Below are 26,838 nucleotides of genomic sequence, written 5' to 3'. Positions count from 1 at the left end.
GTATGCTCTACATCCTCGGCAAAGATCGGATTTTGGAATTTAGTGAGCAGCCGCTTCCATTTAGCGCGTCGTCTATCTGCAAGTGTGTCCCACTTCAAACTTTCTATGAGATTTGTAATAATCATGTGATGGCTAAATGTACCAGTCATGAATCTTGCCGCTCTTCTCTGGACCTTCTCAATCTCTTGAATCAGACCCAACTGGTAAGGGTCCCATACAGACGAACAATACTCTAAGACTGGATGAACTATAGTATTGTAAGCGATTTCCTTTGTTGAAGGACTGCATCGCTTCAGGATTCTATCAATAAACCGCAATCTGGAGTTTGCCTTACCTGTTATTTGTGTAATCTGATCGTTCCATTTGAGATCATTTCGAATAGTCACACCCAGATACTTGACAGATGTTACCGCTTCCAAAGGCTGGGCATTTATTTTGTACATGTACATTAATGGGGATTTTCACTTTGTTATACACAGTAGGTTACACTTACTAATATTGAGAGATAACTGCCAGTCATTACACCATTCATTTATTTTCTGCAAATCCTCATTGACTTTTTCACAACTTTCGTGTGATACTACTTTCCTGTAGACTACAGCATCATTGGCGAACAGTCTAATGCCGCTGTCAATACTATCAACCAGATCGTTTATGTAAACCATAAAAAACAGCGGACCTATTACCCTGCCCAGGGGCACACCTGATGTTATGCTTGTTTTCTGTTGAAGTCTCCCCATTCAGGACGACATACTGCTCTATGTCTGTTGGAAAACTTTCTATCCAACTGCATATGTCATCAGATAGATCCTAAGCATGCACTTTTTGGAGCAAGCGACAGTGCGGAGCTGAGTTGAATGTCTCTCAAAAGTCGAGGACTATGGCATCAACCTGGGAGCCGATATCTGGAGCCTGTTGTATATCATGCACGAAGAGGGCCAGTTGTGTCTCGCATGACCGCTGTTTCCTAAAACCATTCTGGTTTCTGCAGATGAGCTTCTTGGAGTCTAGAAAGGTCATTATATCTGAAGACAAAATATGTTCCATAATTCTACAACGAGTCGATGTCAGTGAAACTGGCCGATAATTATGTGCATCCGATTTTCTACCCTTTTTATAGATTGCTATGACCTGTGCCTTCTTCCAGTTCCGTGGAACTTTCCACTGTTCCAATGATCTCTGATAGATGATGGATAAGCATTGTGCTATATTTGTAGCTTAGTCAACATAGAATCTTGCAGGGTTACCGTCTGGGCCAGATTCCTTCCTGGCATCTAAGGATCTTAACTGTTTTACAATCCCAAGTACACTAAACACTGTGTCAGCCTTCCTTGTGTTTGTTTGATAATTGTCCCCATCAAGTCCCTCCTGCACCCTCCACCAGGCGGCATTGGCATCTTCCCCCCGCATATTCTGCTACCCCCCCCCCCCCCTCTCGCATCATGCCAGCTCCTTCCTCCCCCCCCCCCCCCCCCCACACACACACACTATCCATCCCTTATTGCTGCTCCATCAGACACAGTCGGTGTCTAGCACCCTGAAATAGTGGCATCCATGTGTAAGTTGTGATCGTGTGAATGTGTGTATTCTGCTGCAGAAGGAGGACTTTGTTGCAAAGCAATAATATTTTAGCATTCGTTCCACAGTGCCTGTCAGTGGCTCAAACCCTCCTCTACATGGTGAGTAGCAATCTGTCCTTCCCATATTGTTGTTATTCAACACAAAACTGTTATTTAAGCCCAATAAGTTAGAATATTTCATGCAGATGTAATATTAAGTACAGTGTTTTAAAAGAAGAAGTATGCTAACATTAATGTCACACACCAAGACTAAACTGTTATTGTTACATTTGGTAGGACTGCTTGTAAACCAATCTTAATCCTCATTTTGAAGTGGCCACTTAATTTCATTATGGTCAGTGTGGGTAGAAGTTGTTGATTTTTGTTAAATCAACTCTGAGTAATAATGCAATTCTGTTGTTGCATTTTTAGTAAAATTATTGTCTGCTTAAAACTAATACTGGTAAGTAAGTGTATCAATTAATAGAAATCAAATTTGCAAACAAGGAGCCCTGAAGCAGAGCAGCAATAAGGAAAAAGTTACCATTGTTACTGTGCTGTGTCGAGTCGCCTCTACACTATGGAGTAACAATCTAGGGAAGCACTCTAGCGGCACTTTAAATTCAAAATAAGGCCCCTGGAAAAATAAAAGGAAATAAAATAAGGCAGTCATGCAAACCTTCCTTCACAACACTTAACATACTTCTGCTGCTATGTGTTTATGTGAGAGAAATCATTTTATATTTTGTAATAAATGTGACAGATAGTGACAAACATTTACAGAGGAACTGTGATGTCCATTACCATAACACCAAACCCAGAAAAGTCGTGTGTACAGCCCATAAAAATACCAGAGTCTGTTATAAGGGTCCAACCCACATATGACTGAAACTTTTCAATAAACTCACTGTGAAAATAAAAGCTATTCAGGATGTAGAGTCCAGTAAACAGTTCTTACAGCCAGATCTACAGTGTCCTTATTTCTACTCAGTGATTGAATACATGGTTCTATAAATTACAATGTACAATATAACAAATTTATTTACATAGTATGTGTACGAGCTAAGTTTATATCATTCATTTAGTTCTTGTAGTTTATGTTATATACTATTTTATTTGTGCTTAAAAATTAACATGCACGTCTTCTCCAATATTTGTAATACACCATATTTTCATAGATTAAAGGGACCAATAAATAAAATCCCGACTAGAAAATCTCCTGATACATGGTCAGCCAGTGTCTTATGTCCAGGACAAACAGTTTCGTAAAGAAAGCAAAACATGATGATGACCCTTGCAATACACTAGTAATATGGCACAGTCATGTAGAATCTGGACTTGTATTTGGGAGGAGCTAACAAGTATCAATTATTAGAAAAGACAGTTACTTAAAGTATTGTTCCATTTAGTCTTCAATACTTAATTGCAGCCCATATGCTGATGAAACACAAAATTTCGAAACTGTGACTTTGTCCTCCATCAAATGTTGTGTCAGCGTTAGATCTTTTTTTTTTTTTATTTTAATTCAATACATTACTCAAGTTGAAAGTACGTAAAATATTTTGTTCAAATCAAGGACACACATTTCTTCATCAAGTAAATTACTTTTATTTACCAGAGCAAAAATGGATGATAGTTTTGAGTTAACTCCTGTCATTTCAGAAGAAAATCAAATAAGATGAGAATCAATGTGAAATATCAGTCAATTATTCCCACTATCAATTAGTTTCTAAAAGTACTGTAGATTTTCAGTATATCAGTTGGCATGTAGAAGGTATAAATTCATTTTACTAGAAATAACATTCTGCTCCTAAAGAAAATTATGACATACCTGTTGTCTATAATCGTACACATTTTGTTTGAGCACACCATGCTTCCCAAATTATTGTATTTGTCTTGACATAAACATCAATACACCCAATACGGGATGAAGAACAAGATAATTGTTGCCTTATTTGACCAAACTGCAAGAACATGTGTGATTTGATCTTCACAGAACACTTTTCACAAATATATTTTGGAAACAAAATTTAGAAGTTGCATGTATTTACTGTACCCACATTATATGCAAAATCTTTTTTATAGAGCCTTTTAAATAACCACCAAGAAGTTCTTCCATCATTATCACTAAGCAGTAACATCATATTACTATCATGATGCATTGTGAAGGCAGACGCATACTAAGTTTAGTGGATACTCCCGTAATTCACTTCTAGCCTTAAGCCAAAATTGCTGAAAAGACCAACAGTCTTGACCTTCATTCAGGTATGTGTATGACACTACAGGAGAAATATAAGTTACCGACAGGAGACACCACACTGTGCTCATGATTCATAAGTTTAGTATGGTAGAATCCTTTGGCTATGATGGCCAGAACAGAATCATACGAATAATGTGAGACATTCCAGCAGACTGTTAGGTAACTGAAGTATAATGCTCATTTCTTGCTTTGACAAGGAAAGCTGTGCATTATTCCTCTCTGCATAGCCCTGTTACTGATGAATGATGTAGTAATTATCATACAAATATTTTTATGTTGCCCAACCAACATGATCTCCTCCTGTTAATTTCTCTTTTTGGTTACCATTCCTCATACGGTGCCTGTGTATGAAAAGCAAAAAGGGAAAAAAGACAACTTACATGGCACCACACTTCAAAATTGTTTGATAAGAGTCCACTGATACCAATTCTGACTGTGCAAGATATGTTTACATAAAAATGATGCCATTTACATTAGATTTGGCAAATTTTTTCTGAGATGTGTTGATGGAACACTACAATACTCATTTACTAACTTCTGCCCTGTCAATGAGTTCTTCTAATTACATTTTCTTTCAGCACTTACAAGTAGATATGCAACTTTTTCAGATTTTTAACTAATTGTTTGCCATTCACAGTGTACTTATGCACTTAAAAAGGAGCAAATCTGGGAAGTTATTCATGCACTTCGTTACACTGCATGATAGAACGAAAAATTGCAAACCTCCCCACTTTCCAGTTGTGACTTTGAATCAGATATTTGGTTTGTGTACATGACCTGATAAATAACATACTAAAGTGCGCGTCATTTACGATGGCGGCCGAGTTTAGGTTCATTCTGCGCAAATGACGTCACAAAACACAGTCAGCCAATGAACAGAGAACGACGTTGCCAGAGCTTGACTGCAGTGCACAGCACGGACGAGTGTCTACAGTTTTAGAAACGTTCAGTCATAAATAAAGTAATTGAACAAAAGCAATGTGTTGATAGCAGACTTTCATTTATAGAAAGTTTGGAAAAAGCATTCTTTATATAATTGCTTCATATTATATTAATTAATTAAACCAAACAAGCAATAAGCCTCGTAATAGCGATAGCAAGGAAAGGTGTTTGTATCATTCTCACTAACCTCTTTTCGCAATAAAGAACAGCGGTAATTGTTTATTTCCTATTGTACTTCGACGAAACATGAGTGATTCATAGTCACACCAAGAGTGTTTGTCGGTATTTTGCGTTGTAGTTTAAAGTCCTCCGGGAGCTGTTTTTAAGGACGAGCTGCGTTAGCGCAATGGTTAACGTGTATGGTTGCTAAGTGAAATGTTCTGAGTTCAAACCTTGTTGGGTGCTTAATATTTTCCTTAGTTAAAAACAATATCGAAATGTCTTACTTCATGAATGTTATTCGTTTGAATGTAATTTTTTGAAATTTCTTATGGCAGCTAACATCGACCATACGGAAAGTATATGTTATGGACTTTTATCTCTGCAAACTCTTTCGTGCAATGGTTTACTACATCTAATGCTGCACAATAACTGCGTTGAACATCGAAACAAAATTAAGTCATTTATGGGGGAAAGGTATCAGTCAAGATGATGTGTAAAAATCAAATTTTTGGGCCAAATAGTTTTTGTGAACGAGCAGTTCAATGATGACAAAATCGCGGAATGCGGGGAGCACATCTCTGTAGCAGCGAAAGGGTTAATGCGGCCGTGGTGGCTTTACTTCATAAACTGTGCGCTCCCCCCGAAACGTAAGTTTGCGAACTATACTATGGCGCTGCTTCTCTTGGCGCGTACAACTGGCAACGCAGCAATCTCCCGTGTCTGGGCGGGCATGCGCGAACCACCAAGATAAAAGAATTGAACTATAATTTGGTTCAAGTAGAATGTTCAGTTAGTTACATGTTCCATGGATCATTTTGCAGATAGATCGAAATAATGTGGAACAAGCCATTTTACATTCATATCACAAATTGATTTGTACATATGATTACATCCTGAACATTTATAAGCTTTTTCATTGCTACTGACTGCAAAATGATATCAGTGTTATAGTTTCTGAGTGACCGTATGTGTTACACATATAATAAGATAGAAAGAGGATAAATAATGTCTGTTGTGCCATGAAGTAGATTTGAAATTTTTGGAAACATGTGGCATGGGATTGTCTCATTGACAGGCAGTACTGTTACCATCAACCACATGAAAGTATTTATCTCTATATGATGGCTAGGAAGTACTCTGCCCAAATCTCGTAGAGTTTGCACCACTTGACACATTGTATTAAAATATTGTGCCTTGAGATTATATTCAAACATTTATTGTACTTGTTTCTTTTGCACTAGTAACGGGCAAACGTTTGTTGTTGCAGATGCACGAAAGATGGCTGCCACCACAAATTTGCATCAGCTGAAGCACTTGCTATTCATTTAGAATGTCACATGCCAGAAAGCCGTGTGACTGGAAGCCAGCAACAGTTTCGATGCACAGAATGTAAAATGATGTTCAACCGCTGGAGAGGATGTGCCATGCATTTGTGGGTTGCACACAGTCAAGATGCTGGTCTGCTTGTGTGCCCTGTTTGTAAGAAGTATCGTACTGCAGTAATTACACGGATGGTTGCACATATGCAGACTCATGGTGAAGTTCGGTCTTTTCATTGTCCAGACTGTGGCAAAGGTTTCAAGCAAGCAGCCCAGTTACGCAACCATCGGGTCATACATATGAATCGCAAGACTGATGATCTTCCTCGTTGGTTGGTTACTTTCAGTGTTTTAATGTAGTTTACTGTTCCGCTATATTATCATACTGTGCAGTTTTGATGGCTAAATAGCAGAATACTATTACAGAAGACAAAATTAGTTCCATGTTCTATGTGATCTTTTTAAATTCTGCCTAATATAATTTTACTATACTAGCATCTTATACAAAATATTTTTGTAGCACTTATTTTTTAACACTTAACAAAGATAATTTTAAATAAATGATAATGCATAATGGACAGATATATCCCAAACTGATTGATGGAAGTAGTATTGGGAAAATGAGTAGATGACATAAAGGTGCATTTCAATGTTTGGTAAGTTTTCATCTGAAAGACTGGAGAGAAACTTATTGACTTCAGGATGTGGAATTTAAACTTTTTTGAACTCTCTGTAGGGTTATGGAAGAAGCTAAATAGTATTCAGTTCACTTGTATTTCGTGGAATTAAAATGCTGTTCTTTCTCTTGGAAATTGATTTTATGAAGGAAATAGGAATCACAAGTGTCAGGGCCAGTGGAGTAGGATTTGTGGACAGTGATCATACAGGAAGCCATCCAAAAATTGTTCGAAAAGCTTGTTGTCCTTCACAGACACCCAGCTGTCTTTGAAGCATTTAAACTATTCATGTGTTCTTCATTGGTAAGTGCTTTCCTTTATCATCTATACTTACTTCCCTCATCAATACCACCTTGCCAACAACTTTCCCTCTCCCCCTACCAAAGAACAAAAATACTTTTGCTATTTTAGTTCTGTATGTTATTGGTATGACAGCTTGTATTATCTCCCATTCCATAGTTTTTGTGTGCCTGGGCCACACATTATATTTTTTTTCATCAGGGTGTTTACTTAATCCTTTTTCAGTCATTGTATATTATTCTATAAAGATTTTTACTAGTCACTTAAATTTGTTTCTTAGTTTTTTCTGTACTGCACTTAACTTATTAAATTATTTTATCTGCTCCCATTCTTCTGGACAAATGTTTTGTTTCATGAATTTTGTGCAACACCAGTAGAGAATGGACTTACTAGTATTTTCCTCAGTTTTACATTTTTTTTTTTTTTTAAAGGCTAATAATTTAAGCACATGTTGGCTGTTAGCACTCATCTTGGGGTCTTCAACCAACATTTGTTTCGTGGCTGGCTTTGTCAAAGATTCACCCTCAGATGCTGGTGGCACACTGGAGTTGAGTTCCTGGACATCTCATCAGTGTTCAAGGGCCTCTCCCTGGTTGTTACTGTTGTAGTTTTCTCCTTGTTGCCTGCAACAACCATTCTTTGTAGCAGCAGAATCCAGGTTTTGTTTTTCTTGAGTCTTTCCTCTTTCTTGTTGAAACAATGGTAATGCTTTTGAAGTTAGATGGCTTCCTAGAACAAATGGCATAACAGCTCCTCTCCACATCAAGTAATTCTTGGTACCATTTGTGTGCCGTAGTTGAGGCTCTTCACTCTAAATTATTAATAATGTTTATTTACTGATTGTAGTGTAATAAGTCTCAGTGTTTTTGCATTTTACTTCATTTACAGATAAGTTGATTTTGATCAGGGTTTTCTTGATTTTAAGGTATGCAACCAAACAATGTGACATATGTTCCAAAACGTATGCCGATTCAAAATGCTTAAAGAAACATATACAGGCTGTTCACAGCAAGCTGCGGCCTTATGTTTGTCATGTGAGTACATTCATAAATAAACCTTAAATTTAGAATTTAATGTCAATGCTGCAAATACATTAGCTTTCAGAGTGCCAGTACTTTACACTACATGAAGGGCTGTTTGTATTAGTATCTTGTTTGACCTGTCATTACTCTAGAAAGGTGAACAAATACCACTTTTATTTTTAGGTCATGAGAACTCATCTTCGAAAAGAGCCATTTTAAAATCCCTCTACAGATGTACTGATTTAGGCATTTTGCATATTCTTTGAATTATTTTAGATAAGCTGAAACAACTTTCTAATCAGTTGTAAGGTGCCACTCCATATTATTTGTTGATTTACACATAATTATTATTCACTGTACTTTGGCTCATTGGAAAATTAGGCATTGGACATTCATAAATGGCTAGTTTTGAAGGACGAACTTGCTCCCAAGGTAAATATGCCTATAACTGAAGTTCTGGCTGTGAGCATATGATGCAAGCCTACCTATTCTCCTGCAGTTCTATTACTAAGTCCCCTCCAAAATAATAATAATAATAATAATAATAATAATAAAATTGAAGGGTTTGCAATAAGTTTTATACAACACAGTTAGTTTATTTTACTTTAATTTCAAGAGTTATGTCCCTACTTGTTCTGATCACACTCACATTACAATTGCATTCACTCATTTATCATGAGCTTATATGAATTTATCATTGCTGATTCCTTACAGTTTAACTAATGTATATAACGACACCCCTGATATGAAATTAATCATATGCTTCAAAATTATTACTTTAACCATGATCGCACATACATAACACATTGTACTTGCATGATGGTCCTCATCTGACTAACTCACTCTTCACACCAAACGATCTCCAGGTGCCAACCTCTCCCTTCCAGAACTATGGGGCATCTGCATCAGCAATGCTGCTACACTGTGGCAAAGAAGTTTAAGGATAGATTTGATTCATCAAGTACATGATCGACATCTGTACCCTTACACAGTGGATGGCAATTTACAGCAATATAGAGCTAAAATCAAATGTAAAAGTGTTAAATAGATATACTTAAGGGCAGACATCACAAATCACATGTAATACTCTTCAATATATTCATGTGAATGTACATTCAAGTAATTGTACCATCCTGATTATAATGCAGGTATTAGTAGAGCTTATTTCGCTGTCCACTGCCAGTTTTTTGGCCAGTCTTGCCTTAAAGTATCTCAGATTCTGTAAGTTTTACCAGTACACACTGTTTCTTCCTCTTTTACAAATGCCACCACATAAATTTAATTTAATTTTTTAGCTATTTACAATCAAAAATGTGGTCCACGATTGTTGAAATCTGCTTTCAGCCAAGGTTCCAGTATCCCTAGATCATGTTATACAACTGACATTGCAATTGTTTCAGAAGGTCATAGAGAGCACCTCTTCACATCGTTGTTCATTCTTAACTCATGCTGCATCTTAAATGACATCTGTGTTTTGAGGACATTAAAATTTTTGAATTTCCTCAACTGAATTTAACCCTGACAGAAATATATTAAAACTCCAATATGGAAAGGATAGATTACTGCACACCACATAGAGGAGTCATTGAGTTACAGAGAGACACAATGAAAAAAAAAATGCTATAAATATTTCACCTTTCAGACAAGATTCTTCTTCAGTAGTAGAAAATTTCCACACAATCACACAAGAACAGTTCACCCATATATGGCCACTAGAGTTGTTGATGCATGACTGTGTGTGTTTTCTACTTCTGAAGAACAACCTTGTCTTAAAGCTGACATATTTATAGCATTCTTTTCATTATGCCTGTCTGGAACTCTGTGCCTCCTCTATGTGGTGATTTGCAATTCATCCATTCCATGTTGTTGTTATTCCGCCCTAGAGTTTCTATTGTTTGATACATTAAAATCCTAAACTTGAAGAAACAAAGCCTACTAGTACCAGCTATGTTTGTTCAGTGGCAGTATGTTAAACACACTAGAATCATTAAGGTGTGATATGACACGAAATCTGCTTTTTTTCATGGGACTGGTTTCAAGCTCAAAGTCATATCATTTGTGATTAATAGTTTAGGGTCAATACTCATAAAAATAAAAGCATGTTTGGCCATCCTGAAAGTCCACACTTTGTCAGTGTTTCCCACTTGATTGTGTTCGTCAGCAGAGGCTGTAGTTCAAATATTGATTGCTAGATGGCATGAAAACACTGAAGAAGCATGGATATGCATCATGGCCAGATGCTGTGTGTCAAAAATTGCTTAGCATTACCTCATGATTTTGAAAATACTGACATTAGTTTATATGGAATATGATGCAGATGACTATAGGGATCATTCTACCAGACCTTTAGTCCTAAATTACTTACTTTCTGGCAACCAGTCCACCTGCCGAACTGCAGTCCTGACATTGTGTGTTCAGCTGTATTTACATTCTGCCAGAACTTCCCTTGCCATATTTATACTTGACATTTGTACTGAAATTTCAGTTAAAAATGCATTCAGTACATAGTTCCAACACTATTTTATTTTAAAGTACAACATTTTGTCATAGAATCAGAAGTGGAAGGTGGACATCAAGTCACTTCAGGATTAAGCATTGTCATTATTACACTCTTGAGAGTGTGGAACATCAAGGGTGAGGGCAGCTTACGAGGATAACTGATGACCAATAGTCAAGTGTCAGATAACGCTGTATTCTCGAAGTAGTCTGGAAAGCACAGTATAAGTTCACATCAGAACAGTACCTCTTTTTTTGTACTTACCAAATTTTATGATGAAAGACATGAAGGAATAACATAATCTGCCATCTTCGACTTTATTTCCCCTTTACCCGGCATCATTTTGGGTTTGGGCATTTATGGTACTTCTCCTCCTTCCCCCCACTTTCCACCATTCTTCTTCTGTAACTCTTCTGTTCCAGCCCAGATTCCTCCTTTTTTAAATGGTCTTTATCAAGTCATCCATTTCTCTCTGAGTCTCCCTCTTGCTCTCAAATTCGTTTATTTTGGTGTACTTTCATCTTCCGTTCTCTTTACATGTCTAAACTACTTTAACTTACTCTTCTTTTTTCTGTCATTCAACCTTTCTACTCCAATTTCCCCCTAATGGCTTCATTTCTCGCTCAGCCTCTCCTCATTTTCCCTGACAACTTCTTAGGAATTTCATTTCACTGGTTTGGATTCTACTCCTTGCTTTTTTTTATTGCTGTCCCTGTCTCCAAAGTATATGTCAATATGGGTGTAAAGTATATCACTTACATGAAATACTTACACTTCGTTGGCACCTCCCTTCGCCAGACTAAACCCGTCACACATTGGTTGAATGCATTGCTCCGTTGTACCCATTAGCTTATTTCTGCCTTAATCATTGCATTCTCCATTATCATGCATCCTAGGTATTTAAAGTTGTCCACAGTTTCAATGTTCTATCTTTTAATATTAATTTGTCCGTTGTCTTCTTCATCTTCTCTGGTTACTAACATGATCTTACTTTTCTCGACAGTGCATTTCATGCCTTCCCCCCCCCCCCCCCCCCTTATTTAATATGTCTGTATTCCCAACAAAGCATAAGGAAGTTACAAAGAACAAGTTCCCTTTCTCCTGCCTGTACACTGTCAAAGTGGGAGGGAGTTGTCCTGGTAGACAGTAGAAATGGGTAATGTGCTCTCAGATAGGCAACAAGCTGACTGGTAAAGTTTGATGCAAAGATGCAAGTAACTGGTTTAGAAAGGAAAATCACTCTCTGTAAGTTACAGAGCTCCAAAACTGATCATATAAATGAGAAAATTATTCCATAAAAGGTCCTCAAAGATAACTCTTAGGACAAGCTTTTAACCTCATTGTAAATAATCATGTTGCTTACTGAAAAAAATTATGCATATACATTTGGCCAATTTTTCCCCTTCTCAAAAACAGCGTTACAAAAAATCACTTTAGTGAAGTGCATGTTACTTCAAATTCTCTCTCTCTCTCTCTCTCTCTCTCTCTCTCTTTCTCTGTTTAACATAGTAAATATTGAGGAATAGATTGGATGTGTGTTTTTAATGTTTATCAGTATAATGGTGAATGTAGTGGGTTTCATTACATTGCATTATATGAATGTGTGTGCCAATTTCTCTTTATTTTGTACAGTGAATTGTGTTAATGGTTAATTTCTGGATTCCATATAAAGTTAACAACTCACCCAAAATTTACCTCCCTCACAAAAATAGTTATAGCATGAAGCAAAACTTGCAGGGATGCAAAACAAATTAGGGAATATAGTAATAGGAGTAAGTAGCTAAAATTAGTAGTATGCCATCTACTATTTCTTGGACAAAAGATTGAGCTGTGTATTATAGGCACTTACTATTTTATGAAGCATTTGAAACTTGTGTGCATTCAACTCTAAAGTTCATGGTACACGTGCTACTGGCTACTCCTTTACCCAGAACATCCTAAAATGAAACCTTGTTTTAAATTAGTTAGTCAGTTATATATCAGTCAAAAACCATTTTACAACAAGGAGAAACTGGCTGGCTATCTCTTATGCCATCATTTAGATGGGTCACTGAAAGAGGGCTCCATTCAGTTCCATTTATACTCAGCCTCTCATTTACTTCTAAGATGTTGTTGTTGTTGTTGTTGTGGTCTTCAGTCCTGAGACTGGTTTGATGCAGCTCTCCATGCTACTTTATCCTGTGCAAGCTTCTTCATCTCCCAGTACCTACTGCAACCTACATCCTTCTGAATCTGCTTAGTGTATTCATCTCTTGGTCTCCCCCTATGATTTTTACCCTCCACGCTGCCCTCCAATACTATATTGGTGATCCCTTGATGCCTCAGAACATGTCCTACCAACCGATCCCTTCTTCTCGTCAAGTTGTGCCACAAACTTCTCTTCTCCCCAATCCTATTCAATACTTCCTCATTAGTTATGTGATCTACCCATCTAATCTTCAGCATTCTTCTGTAGCACCACATTTCAAAAGCTTCTATTCTCTTCTTGTCCAAACTATTTATCGTCCATGTTTCGCTTCCATACATGGCTACACTCCATACAAATACTTTCAGAAATGACTTCCTAACACTTAAATCAGTACTCAATGTTAACAAATTTCTCTTCTTCAGAAATGCTTTCCTTGCCATTGCCAGTCTACATTTTATATCCTCTCTACTTCGACTGTCATCAGTTATTTTGCTCCCCAAATAGCAAAACTCCTTTACTACTTCAAGTGTCTCATTTCCTAATCTAATACCCTCAGCATCACCCGACTTAATTCGACTACATTCCATTATCCTCGTTTTGCTTTTGTTGATGTTCATCTTATATCCTCCCTTCAAGACACCGTCCATTCCGTTCAACTGCTCTTCCAAGTCCTTTGCTGTCGCTGACAGAATTACAATGTCATCGGCGAACCTCAAAGTTTTTATTTCTTCTCCATGGATTTTAATACCTACTCCAAATTTTTCTTTTGTTTCCTTTACTGCTTGCTCAATATAGAGATTGAATAACATCGGGGAGAGGCTACAACCCTGTCTTACTCCCTTCCCAACCACTGCTTCCCTTTCATGTCCTTCGACTCTTATAACTGCCATCTGGTTTCTGTACAAATTGTAAATAGCCTTTCGCTCCCTGTGTTTTACCCCTGCCACCTTTAGAATTTGAAAGAGAGTATTCCAGTCAACATTGTCAAAAGCTTTCTCTAAGTCTACAAATGCTAGAAACGTAGGTTTGCCTTTCCTTAATCTTTCTTCTAAGATAAGTCGTAAGGTCAGTATTGCCTCACGTGTTCCAGTATTTCTACGGAATCCAAACTGATCTTCCCCGAGGTCGGCTTCTACTAGTTTTTCCATTCGTCTGTAAAGAATTCGTGTTAGTACTTTGCAGCTGTGGCTTATTAAACTGATTGTTCGGTAATTTTCACATCTGTCAACACCTGCTTTCTTTGGGATTAGAATTATTATATTCTTCTTGAAGTCTGAGGGTATTTCGCCTGTTTCATACATCTTGCTCACCAGATGGTAGAGTTTTGTCAGGACTGGCTCTCCCAAGGCCGTCAGTAGTTCCAATGGAATGTTGTCTACTCCGGGGGCCTTGTTTCGACTCAGGTCTTTCAGTGCTCTGTCAAACACTTCACGCAGTATCGTATCTCCCATTTCATCTTCATCTACATCCTCTTCCATTTCCATAATATTGTCCTCAAGTGCATCGTCCTTGTATAGACCCTCTATATACTCCTTCCACCTTCCTGCTTTCCCTTCTTTGCTTAGAACTGGGTTTCCATCTGAGCTCTTGATGTTCATACAAGTGGTTCTCTTATCTCCAAAGGTCTCTTTAATTTTCCTGTATGCAGTATCTATCTTACCCCTAGTGAGATAAGCCTCTACATCCTTACATTTGTCCTCTAGCCATCCCTGCTTAGCCATTTTGCACTTCCTGTCGATCTCATTTTTGAGATGTTTGTATACCTTTTTGCCTGCTTCATTTACTGCATTTTTATATTTTCTCCTTTCATCAATTAAATTCAATATTTCTTCTGTTACCCAAGGATTTCTACTAGCCCTCGTCTTTTTACCTACTTGATCCTCTGCTGCCTTCACTACTTCATCCTTCAAAGCTATCCATTCTTCTTCTACTGTATTTCTTTCCCCCATTCCTGTCAATTGTTCCCTTATGCTCTCCCTGAAACTCTGTACAACCTCTGGTTCTTTCAGTTTATCCAGGTCCCATCTCCTTAAATTCCCACCTTTTTGCAGTTTCTTCAGTTTTAATCTACAGGTCATAACCAATAGATTGTGGTCAGAGTCCACATCTGCCCCTGGAAATATCTTACAATTTAAAACCTGGTTCCTAAATCTCTGTCTTACCATTATATAATCTATCGGATACCTTTTAGTATCTCCAGGGTTCTTCCATGTATACAACCTTCTATCATGATTCTTAAACCAAGTGTTAGCTATGATTAAGTTGTGCTCTGTGCAAAATTCTATCAGGCGGCTTCCTCTATCATTTCTTAGCCCCAATCCATATTCACCTACTACGTTTCCTTCTCTCCCTTTTCCTACATTCGAATTCCAGTCACCCATGACTATTAAATTTTCGTCTCCCTTCACTATCTGAATAATTTCTTTTATTTCATCATACATTTCTTCAATTTCTTCGTCATCTGCAGAGCTAGTTGGCATATAAACTTGTACTACTGTAGTAGGTGGGGGCTTCGTATCTATCTTGGCCATTATAATGCGTTCACTATGCTGTTTGTAGTAGCTTACCCGCATTCCTATTTTCCTATTCATTATTAAACCTACTCCTGCATTACCCCTATTTGACTTTGTGTTTATAACCCTGTAGTCACCTGACCGGAAGTCTTGTTCCTCCTGCCACCGAACTTCACTAATTCCCACTATATCTAACTTTAACCTGTCCATTTCCCTTTTTAAATTTTCTAACCTACCTGCCCGATTAAGGGATCTGAGATTCCACGCTCTGATACGTAGAATGCCAGTTTTCTTTCTCCTGATAACGACATCCTCTTGAGTAGTCCCCGCCCGGAGATCCGAATGGGGGACTATTTTACCTCCGGAATATTTTACCCAAGAGGACGCCATCATCATTTAATCATACAGTAAAGCTGCATGCCCTCGGGAAAAATTACGGCCGTAGTTTCCCCTTGCTTTCAGCCGTTCGCAGTACCAGCACAGCAAGGCCGTTTTGGTTATTGTTACAAGGCCAGATCAGTCAATCATCCAGACTGTTGCCCTTGCAACTACTGAAAAGGCTGCTGCCCCTCTTCAGGAACCACATGTTTGTCTGGCCTCTCAACAGATACCCCTCCGTTGTGGTTGTACCTACGGTACGGCTATCTGTATCGCTGAGGCACGCAAGCCTCCCCACCAACGGCAAGGTCCATGGTTCATGGGAGGGGGGGGGGGGGGGGGGGGGGGCACGCAAGCCTCCCCACCAACGGCAGATACTGGAAATATTTCACTGTTTGGACTCATGATGAGACTGAACTGCTACAGCATCTGAACTCATTTTCATATAAATACTCACCAGACCCTTTTTTGAATCTTGTGCTACTTTTCTCACTTCAGTGCGTCAGTTCCACCAACAAATAATAGTAATTGCACATTGCCGGATGCTACTCTTTCCACGTCAAACTCTTCCTTTCCCTACTACTTTGACATTCATGACATGTGTATAAGTTCAGAAGCTGGTTACAACATAAATAAGGATTAGACTTCTACCACTAGGAATTACTGAACCAGCTTCAGTTCAGAGCAGGTATTCTGAGCCCTAGACGTAACAGCTTTTAGGTGGATACAAGACAGTGTACCTCTTTTTGCTGGGTAATAGTCCAGTCTGAAAACTATTCTCCTACGGGGCTATAATTTTCTGTTTACATTTTTCATCAAAAGTACCGTATTTACTCGAATCTAAGCCGCACTTTTTTTCCGGTTTTTGTAATCCAAAAAACCGCCTGCGGCTTAGAATCGAGTGCAAAGCAAGCGGAAGTTCTGAAAAATGTTGGTAGGTGCCGCCACAACTAACTTCTGCCGTCGAATATATGTAGCGCTACACAAACATGCTTTGTGGGCACAAAGATAAATACTGGCGCCAAAACCTTTTTTTTTTTTTTTTTTTCTCTCGCTGCATTTTCATACATTGTCCAACGACGTAAATACAAATTCCATATTGTTCATCTTCGAATGTAGCGGAATTTCAATGTACTACGAAAATCCGACTGGCAAGACTGTTAGGGATGTTTGTCAATATGGCCAACTCTACGTTCCGAGATTTTTCCTACCCGTGAGAAGAGATGGTTGCTAATAGGAACCTGATGAAATGTGAATCACATGCAGTATTCTCTTCACCATAAAAATAATACGAAAATAAACATTTTGCCATGTATTCTTTCGTGTTTGCTGCTATCTCATTTAAATCCTGTCTGCCTAATAAACTACGAAACTAGAGTGAGACAACAGCAAATGCGGAAGAATATACGTATCGTGTCATGTTTATATTCGTATTATTCTTATGCCTAATAGTGATATAGTCAGAAATGAAGCACGGCAACTGACGATTTTAAATGTAAGATGACTAATTTCTGTGCAGAATTTGATGTACTAAAGAAGCGGCCGCAAAGATTTTCAAACGGAGAAAAATTTGCGCCTAACTCTCGTTCAGGACATGTTCTATCATACGCAGTCTATTATTTGGTTCTTGTTGATCATTATCAAAGAAAGCAGCAATGTAAGTAACAACAAACTGCAGTCTCTGGCCATTGTTTCGCAAATGAGACGATTCCTCTTTTTTTTAAAAAAAAAAAAAAAAAAAAAAAAAAAAAGGGCGGTAGCGCGCACAAAAGCAAGTCATGCCGCGAGCGGCGACAGGCCGTAAACACGCACTATCAGAATGCGACAAACAATGCATGACACAGTACAGTAATGCATTTTCAGCTTAGAGTGACGTAAACACCTATAACAAAGAAAACGGCACTTATCAGATCAAAGCAAAATAAGCAATTGATTCAAACCAGACGAAGCACGTGAAAAAGGAAGGGTATCCGTATAAATACGGACGGAGCGCCTGACGCATAGCAATGGCTACCTGGTAAAGCTTAACTGCTAAGCTTACGACTCGAACCAAACTACTGTAGCTGTATCGTCTTTCATTCGACCTAAATTGTGTCTCATATTACAATGGACCAACTTTGTTTCGATTTGGAGGTGCGGCCTAAAACTTTTCTCTCCCCTTGAATTTCGAGTCTCAAATTTCAGGTGCGGCTTAGATTCGGGAAATATTTTTTTCCTTAATTTCGAGTCTCATTTTTCAAGTGCGGCTTAGATTCGAGTAAATACGGTAGCTTTTTTCATTATTCAAACATACTGGTCAGTTTGCCATAAATATATTGTTAGTCTTGAGTGAGATGACAATAGTATGATGATTTTTCCAGAAAAAAATTCCCACATTTTGCATTTCAATTAAGTCACAGCTGGTGTCCATGCATTATTTTTGTTGGGGAGGCAAGAATGTTCAGTGCAGACTTTGCGCATACGTTTCTCTTCTTCAGAACATTCTGGAGAATATCTTGAACTTGATTTTGAGATATTGCTCCATTGTGATATCTGACACAATAGTGTTGATAATTGTCGCAGTATGTCCACTGCTTTATACTGCTTATTCACTACAGAATGGTCACGTTCACTTTTGTTATTTACAGCTGTTAGTCCAAGCTGCCATTAGAACTATCCCTTTTCTTCCGTTTCAATCAATTTCCTGGAAAATTTCTGGTGAGCAACATTTTTTTAAGCACTTGAGATTCCTACCACTGTATAGATCCTTCTGCTTGTGTTTACAAGTGATTTATTTTAAATTATCTGTCATCCCTGTGCTAAGGAGTTGTGACCACCACAGCGAGGATGCCTCAGTGTGACAAAGGTTATGTAGAAGTGGCTACTTTTGCAAAGTTTGTATGCCACTCCTCTCCTATCTCCCCACCACCAACCCACAAGCAGTGTCTGTACCAGTAAAAATGCATCAAGAAACCATGTTCGATCCTTCTGCCCCCTTATGACCAAATTGATTAAGATGATCTCACTAATCTTTTCAAATAGCTGATTCACCCATTCCTTGTGTGTGTGTGTGTGTGTGTGTGTGTGTGTGTGTGAGAGAGAGAGAGAGAGAGAGTGAGTGTGTGTGTGTGTGTGTGTGTGTGTGTGTGTGTGTGTCCAGTGAGAATTATGTCATGTTCTGAAGGATTCCACTACCTCCTGTTCCTCAGGTCAAGTTGCTGAAAGTTTCATGTTATGAGACATCTCACACCTCATGGAAATGGGACAGCATTTGCACTTCAGCACTGATCTAGGGCTGTTTTCCACCATCACCTGCAATATGTTTTCCAAAACTGCTGATTTGGAAGTGGTTGGCAATTTGCAGTGCAGTAACCAGTTCCCAATCTGGGTACATCTATCAAACAGAGCAGTGTCTGTAAAAATCCATCAACGTGAGTGCTCAGCAAGATGTTGTACAGCCAGCTAACTGAATGTAGAATCAGCATCCAGGAATGGGTTAATAGCATAATTTGTATGGATTCACCTTCCTGGCAATGCATCTGTATCAAATTGTTCAGGACAGATAAGAAGGCAGTCTCTTTCATGTTAGTTTGAGGAATGTTACTCTGCTACTAGAGGCAGGTGCACAAGAACGTCTGTGAAGGTTTAAATACAGTTTGATTTCTAAGTACATCACAGTTATTTGAATCAAGAAGGCACAATTTTGATATATCATTAAAGAGTGCAAGTGTAGATCATGGCAACAGTTTGCAAGTTTAATCAATTGTTCCACCAAACCAGAACAGATATGAGAGGCCGTGAAGAGGATGTGTTTTTAATCTTCCAAAATTCAGAATGAGGCATACAGTTTTAAACTTTAAAGAATCAACAAGGTTTCCAAGTCTCAATTTCAGTGATAAACTTTCCTGGTTGCAACACTTGAGGGATCTGATAGCTTTCACTCGATGATCTCAACATTTAAAAGGGTGTTTGTTGTAAGGTGGTGGGAGCAGGTAGCACATCTGCTCCAGTTCTGTAGAACTGTTGTATGGTCTTGGCTTCATTGTGGTTCCACAGTGAACAGGTCTGCTTGGTCATCCTCCCTGAAAACCATTGGTGCAATCCACTATGAGGGAGTCAGAATGAAATTTTCATTCTGCAGTGGAGTGTGTGCTGATATGAAACTTCCTGGCAGATTAATACTATGTGCCAGACTGAGACTTAAACTCGGGACTTTCCTTTCGCAGCTAAGTGCTCTACCAACTGAGCTGCCCAAGCATGACTCATGACCCATCCTCACACCTGTACTTCTACCAATACCTCATCTCCTTCCTTCCAAACTTCACAGAAGCTCGCCTGTGAATGTTGCAAGGCTAGCACTCCCAGAAGAAAGGATATCGTGGAAATGTGGCTTAGCCACAGCCTGGGGTTTTTTCCAGAATGAAATTCTCACTCTGCAGTGGAGTGTGCACTGATATGAGGTTTTCTGGTGAATTAAATCTGTGTGCCACTGCAGAGTGAAAATTTCATTCTGGAAACTCCCCCAGAGTGTAGCTAAACCATATGTCTGCAATATCCTTTCTTCAAGGAGCACTATCATGCAAGGTTTGCAGGAGAGCTTCAGTGATGTTTGAAAGGTAGGAGATGAGGTACTGGCAGAAGTCACACTGTGAGGACAGGTCGTGAGTCATGCTTTGATAGCTGAGTCAGTAGAGCACTTGCCCCAAGACCAAGGTCCCAAGTTTGAATCTCGGTCCAGCACACAGGTTTAATCTGTCAAGAAGGGTCATGAGGGAGTCAGCTTAGACATTGAGTTATTGAAGACTAGTCTCCATGCTGAGGTCTGGGTCCATCACTTTCCATAAGGTAGCACCTCCTTAAGGTATGAAGAGATTGTAAAATTTATCAGTTCCCATCACAAAGTGATATTGCCTATGCATCCATGCAGTGCCAGCTTAATAAACATTAGTGAACAGTGTGGCCCTTTGGGATCCTGCTTAACAGATACATTTTGGAAGTTTCAAACTCCTAATTTAATGGCTTGTGCCAAGACTGGAACAAATGACCACCTTTGCTTGTTACGAGGCCCAGTGTTATTTCATATTCTACAACTTTTGAAAAGGAAAGTATTCTGAATGTAGTTTTTCTCAAGTGTCTTTTTTAAGTTTCTTATGCAAGCACTGCAATTTTATCACAGTGTATACAGTCAGATCTAAGCAGGGGGACATTATTGGCTACATTGTCATTTCTTGTGACCATGACCTCGGGATCTGCCTACCAGACAAATTAACAGTTTACACTGCATAACTGTATGTGATCCTTAAGACATTGGACCAAGTGAAGCATAAAAAAGGGATGAATTTTCTCATCTATTCTCCAAGCAATTCGTCAAGAGTATTCAGCACAGAATGTGACCCAGAACACTTCTTCCACTTGATACAAAATTAAGGTGAGGAAATAGCAGCAGTTGAATGTCAGAGCACATCAGTATTCTTAATAACAAGAAATCTGAAATGACATTCAGTGATGTACTGGTAACACACTATAGAAAATGATGCCCAGTCTCCTTAAGACATTGTCTTTTAGCTGAAAGGAAAGTTATGCCCTGCTAGGTTAATTTGTGGCCTGAATTTATTGTCTATAAGCTCTAGCCAGTGAAACCAACCATTCCACCATACCATTCCTCCATTTGGTCACAGAGATTCAATCTCTCTCCAAAGGAGGAAAAATTCCTCTGATCCGTGACTTTTTACTCCATCATGAGGATTCAGATCTTTGTGGTGTCTATGATGTACATATAGCACATTTTAATGAAGTGCAGCGTGTCAAGAAGGCTGTAGAGAGTTTAATGGAGGACGTGCCATTTATTTTAACTAACAACGCAAGTGTGGTAAGCATTTAAAATTTTGTGAATTCATTGGAATCCACCCTCGACTATTAGTTTGGAGAAGTTTGTTTACTTGCAGAGTTTCATTGTGTGTGTGTTTGTTTAGTTTTTTGTTAGTGGAAAAGCAGAACCTCTCATGGTTGATGCTTGCAGACATCTGTCGTGTGAAACTTCTTGAAATTCTTCTTAGACTGGATGTAACCTACAATGGACTGTCATCAAACGGGTTCCGCTTCTTCCATGCATTTGATATATTATCTAACAGAAACTCATCACATGCAGCAGCCTTTTGTCTGTTGAGTATGTGGGGTTATCTCTCAATTCTACACTCATATATTCTACATCAGACATTTTCATATTCATGCAATGTCTGTAAACAGTAACTGTGTTGTGGGGCTTCGGTAAAGCAAAGTGCTCACCCAGGACTGGCCACAACACGGCTGTACTTGCTTTATGCGAAGGTGTGTGTGTTTTCCTTTCCAGAGAAGGAATTGGTCAAAATCGTTGTGTGTAACAGTCTTATTGTTTTGCCTGTTTACAACTCGACATGTCATCTTTATGTCAGTAGCTGTCTGTCCATTTCATAATATTGTTGGAACCCCTCCATCAAAACTTGTGTGTTTAATTGATTTTTCTATTTCACTCAGTTCACACTTAATATTGTTAAAAACCTGTCATTAGAAAAATGGTATTCCACTCTGAAGTACTTTTTGGATATCGTTGAACAGAAAGATTTAAATATATTAGTAATTAAAAATTCTTGCTACACACACTTCAAATGTTTTCTGTTATTACTGTATCTTTTTCACATGTTTATTATGGAGAGGTGGATCATGGATCAAAGGGACCAATAAAACTAGCATGAGTTACCAGTGCTTTGCTAAATACCCTTTTGTTGCCTGACAGATAACTAAATCTTACTGATTGAATAGTTTTTGGAATCTCTGTATTGAAACTAAAACCTTTATTGGTTATTGAAACTGAAACCTTTATTGGTGCAGGTCTTGTCTTTGTCAGTATGTGTAATGCATTTTGTTATATTTAGAAAGAGACAGTTGAATTTGGTTCTAACTGTTTCATTATATCTCTTCATTCTCACTAACCTTCTCAGAAAAGCGAATTTTGTTCATACGAGGGTAATCCCAAAAGTAAGGTCTCCTTTTTTTTTTAAGTAAATAGAACTGTTTATTTCTACAGTGGTTTACATCAGTTTACACCTTGAACATTTAGCTATTTTTTGACATAATCACCTTTTCTGTCGATGCATTTTTGTAGACGCTGTGGCAGTTTTTGTATGCCCATGTCATACCAGCTCGCTGCCATGCTGTTCAGAAAGTTATGAACCTCTTCTTTCACCTCGTCGTCGGAGCTGAATCGCTTTCTAGCCAAATGGTCTTTTAACCTAGGGAACAGGTGATAGTCGCTGGGTGCCAGGTCAGGATTATAGGGTGGGTAGGTGATTATGTTCCACTGAAACTGTTGCAGGAGAGAAACAGTTTGCCGAGCGATGTGTGGGCGAGCGTTGTCATGGAGAATGTGTACGCCCTTACTCAACATTCCTCTTCTCTGGTTCTGAATTGCACATTTGAGTTTTTTCAGAGTCTCACAGTACCTGTCAGTGTTAATTGTGGTCTCAGAGATTCACCTTCGACGACAAAGTGAAAGAAGAGGTTCTCTCCTGCAACAGTTTCAGTGGAACATAATCACCTACCCACCCTATAATCCTGACTTGGCACCCAGCGACTATCACCTGTTCCCTAGGTTAAAAGACCATTTGGCCGGAAAGCGATTCAACTCCGACGACGAGGTGAAAGAAGATGTTCATAACTTTCTGAACAGCATGGCAGCGAGCTGGTACGACATGGGCATACAAAAACTGCCACAGCGTCTACAAAAATGCATTGACAGAAATGGTGATTATGTCAAAAAATAGCTGAATGTTCATGCTGTAAACTGATGTAAACCATTGTAGAAATAAACAGGTCTATGTACTTGTAAAAATATACGAGACTTTACTTTTGGGATTACCATCGTATGATTTTATCTGTATTTTCTTCTGTGTTCAATACTAGGAAGAGATTCAACTTTGTTTACACTTCATTATATGAATGTAGTTCTAGATATGTAGTTTGGTATCTTGACTGTAGTGGACTTTCATAATTAAACAGGGTTCTCCCATCCTCTTCTGTGCCGTCTTGTGTTAAGTCATTTTTCCTATTACTGTTATTAGCTTGATATAGTTGTGGAATTTGAATCCAAACTATTATAGAAATAATTTAAAGAAGAGCTAAACACCTTGTGTGTAAGGTATCTGCATGTAAATTCTTCCTTTAAAATGTGTTCAGATGTTGCCTGAGAGCAGTCATTTATGGTTGTTTTCTTCCTTTATAATATACCATTTTTCTGTTTCTGCTTCTGACAAATGGTTTATTGGAACTGCGTGGTCAAAGAAAAGGTGTGTGCCAGACTGGGACTCAAAATCTAAACCTTTGAGTTTAGCAGAAAATACTCCTGCTGACTGATCTACCCTGGCACAACTCACAACCTGCCCTCACTGCCTTACTTCTGCCAGTACCTCCATGTCAGGGCTTTAACTCGAAACTTTGCCTTTTTGCAGCAAGGTAAGTTTCCAGGTTCAAGTCCTGTTCTGGCAGAAAGTTTCAAAACAGGGCTTTCTGAAAACAATTTACTGATTTTTTCCAACTCATTAAATACTTTTCCAACTAAGAACTGTCCAAGTATTGTGGAAATGTCCATAAAGTGAAGCTTTCTTTTTGTTTCCCTGTTTGTGCCTGTCATTCCATGTAGCTAGCATTCATCCATTCAGGCTATCATTTGTCGTGTTCTGTAGATTCCCTACAGGAGTGTGGAAAGAGTCAAGTTGTTGTTGTTGTGGTCTTCAGTCCTGAGACTGGTTTGATGCAGCTCTCCATTCTACTCTATCCTGTGCAAGCTGCTTCATCTCCCAGTACGTACTGCAGCCTACATCCTTCTGAATCTGCTTAGTGTATTCATCTCTTGGTCTCCCTCTACGATTTTTACCCTCCACGCTGTCCTCCAATACTAAATTGGTGATCCCTTGATGCCTCAGAACATGTCCTACCAACCGATTCCTTCTTCTAGTCAAGTTGTGCCACAAGTTTCTCTTCTCTCCAATTCTATTCAATACCTCCTCATCAGTTATGTGATCTACCCATCTAATCTTCAGCATTCATCTGTAGCACCACATTTCGAAAGCTTCTATTCTCTTCTTGTCCAAACTATTTATCGTCCATGTTTCACTTTCATACATGGCTACACTCCTTACAAATACTTTCAGAAACGACTTCCTGACATTTAAATCTATACTTGATGTTAACAAATTTCTCTTCATGCTATTGCCAGTCTACATTTTGTATCCTCTCTACTTCGACCATTATCAGTTATTTTGCTCCCCAAATAGCAAAACTCATTTACTACTTTAAGTGTCTCATTTCCTAATCTAATACCCGCAGCATCACCCAATTAAATTGCTCTACATTCCATGGTATAAGAATAAAGTTTCTTGCAGTTTTAGCCGTATATAAGATGTTTAGTCATCTTGCTACTTCAGATTAAAATTTGAGCATTTGGCATTTTCACAAGCTTCACAACAACTGAGGGCATTTCATGTGAACCGAGGCGTACATTAACAAAAACCAGGCATCTCGCACAAATTTGACCTTTACACTATATTAACAATAAACAATATAATGTCACTATAGTACATAACACTGTGTGAGTTCAGTACTGGATGAATGACATGGATAGTAATGTATGTGTTGGAATCATCATCCTGTCATGTATTCATAGAGTCTGATATTTGTACATAATTAGATTTTATTTATTTGGTTACATTTGAGTAGGACACTAATTATTAGTGATATTTAGATCTACAGGTTCCATTTTGTAAGAAAATTTATATTACTTTATTTTTTTTACTTATTTTGTTATTAGACATTAATTCAGATTTATTATTTTGTTATTATTTTATATTATCACCCATCAAGTTGATACAGTATTGCAGTTGTATGTAGAAACACCTGCTAGGTAGGTTGTGGTTCTTGGCATGGTAGCTGTCTTGACTAAAGACTTTCAGAACAAAAATAAAAAATGTTCAATAAAAAATTATGAATTTGCCACATTACAACTCTGCACTTTACTATGCATCAAAGTTATTGCATCTTTTTGAAAAACAGTTACTTTTGTAAACCACCTTGTAAAAAGTTATCCAGCATATGAGGTAAAGAACACACCACAAACTAGTAGATTGACAAATTCTAATTTGCTGAAATTAAGCAAGCTGGTCAGATGTTTGGTGTTCAATAACTTATTGTGCTACCATTGCTCTTTTGGCTAGTTCAAGCCATAAAAATAACATGGGTGGAAAAGTCAGTTATACTGAATTACACTTCACAGCTGTTGCTCACAGATCATATTCCTCAGTCAGTCTTTTCTTTTTTAGGTTTGCGGTCATGCTTCAGCTCGCAGAGCTATGCTGCAGATGCACCTCCGTCAGCATACTGGTGAGAAACCTCATGCCTGCCCTATGTGTGCATATCGTACTGGTGACCACAACTCTTTGCGTCGTCACATAATGCGTCATACTGGCCAGAGACCATATCGATGTCCACATTGCCCATACACAGCAATACAGAGTAGTTCATATAAAAATCATTTAAGCTCAAAACATCCTGGACAGAGTGGTGTGTTTTCCTGCATTCACTGCCCCTTCAAAACTGTAAATCGAGAAGGATTTGTTTTACATGTAAACGATCACAAGAATGGTCTTTTACCTGTTGCAATGAATGGTGACAGTGAAGAGAATGCAGAAAGTAATAGTGCACACAGGATAGGTACATAAGTGATATTTTAAACTTGACCTTTTGTTTTAGCTGGAGTGATGATTTGAATGAAATTTAGTAATATGTTTCATACAACACTAAAAATAAAAGCTCTGTAAAATGGAAAACACATTAGGGAAGAAAGAATGTAAATTCTGCAGTATTGGTGCAAATCAAAGGAAAATATAAAACTGTGATTGTATAGTAGGTAAAACTCAGGCTGTGCAACTTCAATCTACTATCATTTTCTTTCTTATAAAAATTTATTGAAATAAGTACACAGTATTGACTTGTGATGACTTAACTATTTGTTA

General features: G+C 38.2%; 1 protein-coding gene across 1 annotated transcript in view; it reads left to right on the top strand.

Moving 5' to 3' along the window:
* Positions 1–26,544, top strand: part of LOC126176387 (zinc finger protein 569-like) — a 137,739-nt gene extending 111,195 nt beyond the window's left edge. Inside the window, exons 9-11 of the mRNA XM_049923545.1 lie at positions 6,191–6,574; positions 8,145–8,253; positions 26,146–26,544. Of these exons, the coding sequence (XP_049779502.1) occupies positions 6,191–6,574; positions 8,145–8,253; positions 26,146–26,544 (892 nt within the window). The remainder of the gene's footprint in view (positions 1–6,190; positions 6,575–8,144; positions 8,254–26,145) is intronic.
* Positions 26,545–26,838: the final 294 nt, after the last annotated feature.

The sequence above is a fragment of the Schistocerca cancellata genome, chromosome 3 (assembly GCF_023864275.1).
Source record: "Schistocerca cancellata isolate TAMUIC-IGC-003103 chromosome 3, iqSchCanc2.1, whole genome shotgun sequence".
Taxonomy (NCBI): Eukaryota; Metazoa; Arthropoda; class Insecta; order Orthoptera; family Acrididae; genus Schistocerca; species Schistocerca cancellata.
The sequence above is the reverse complement of the archived record's forward strand: the minus strand, read 5'-3'. Positions and strand labels throughout refer to the sequence as shown.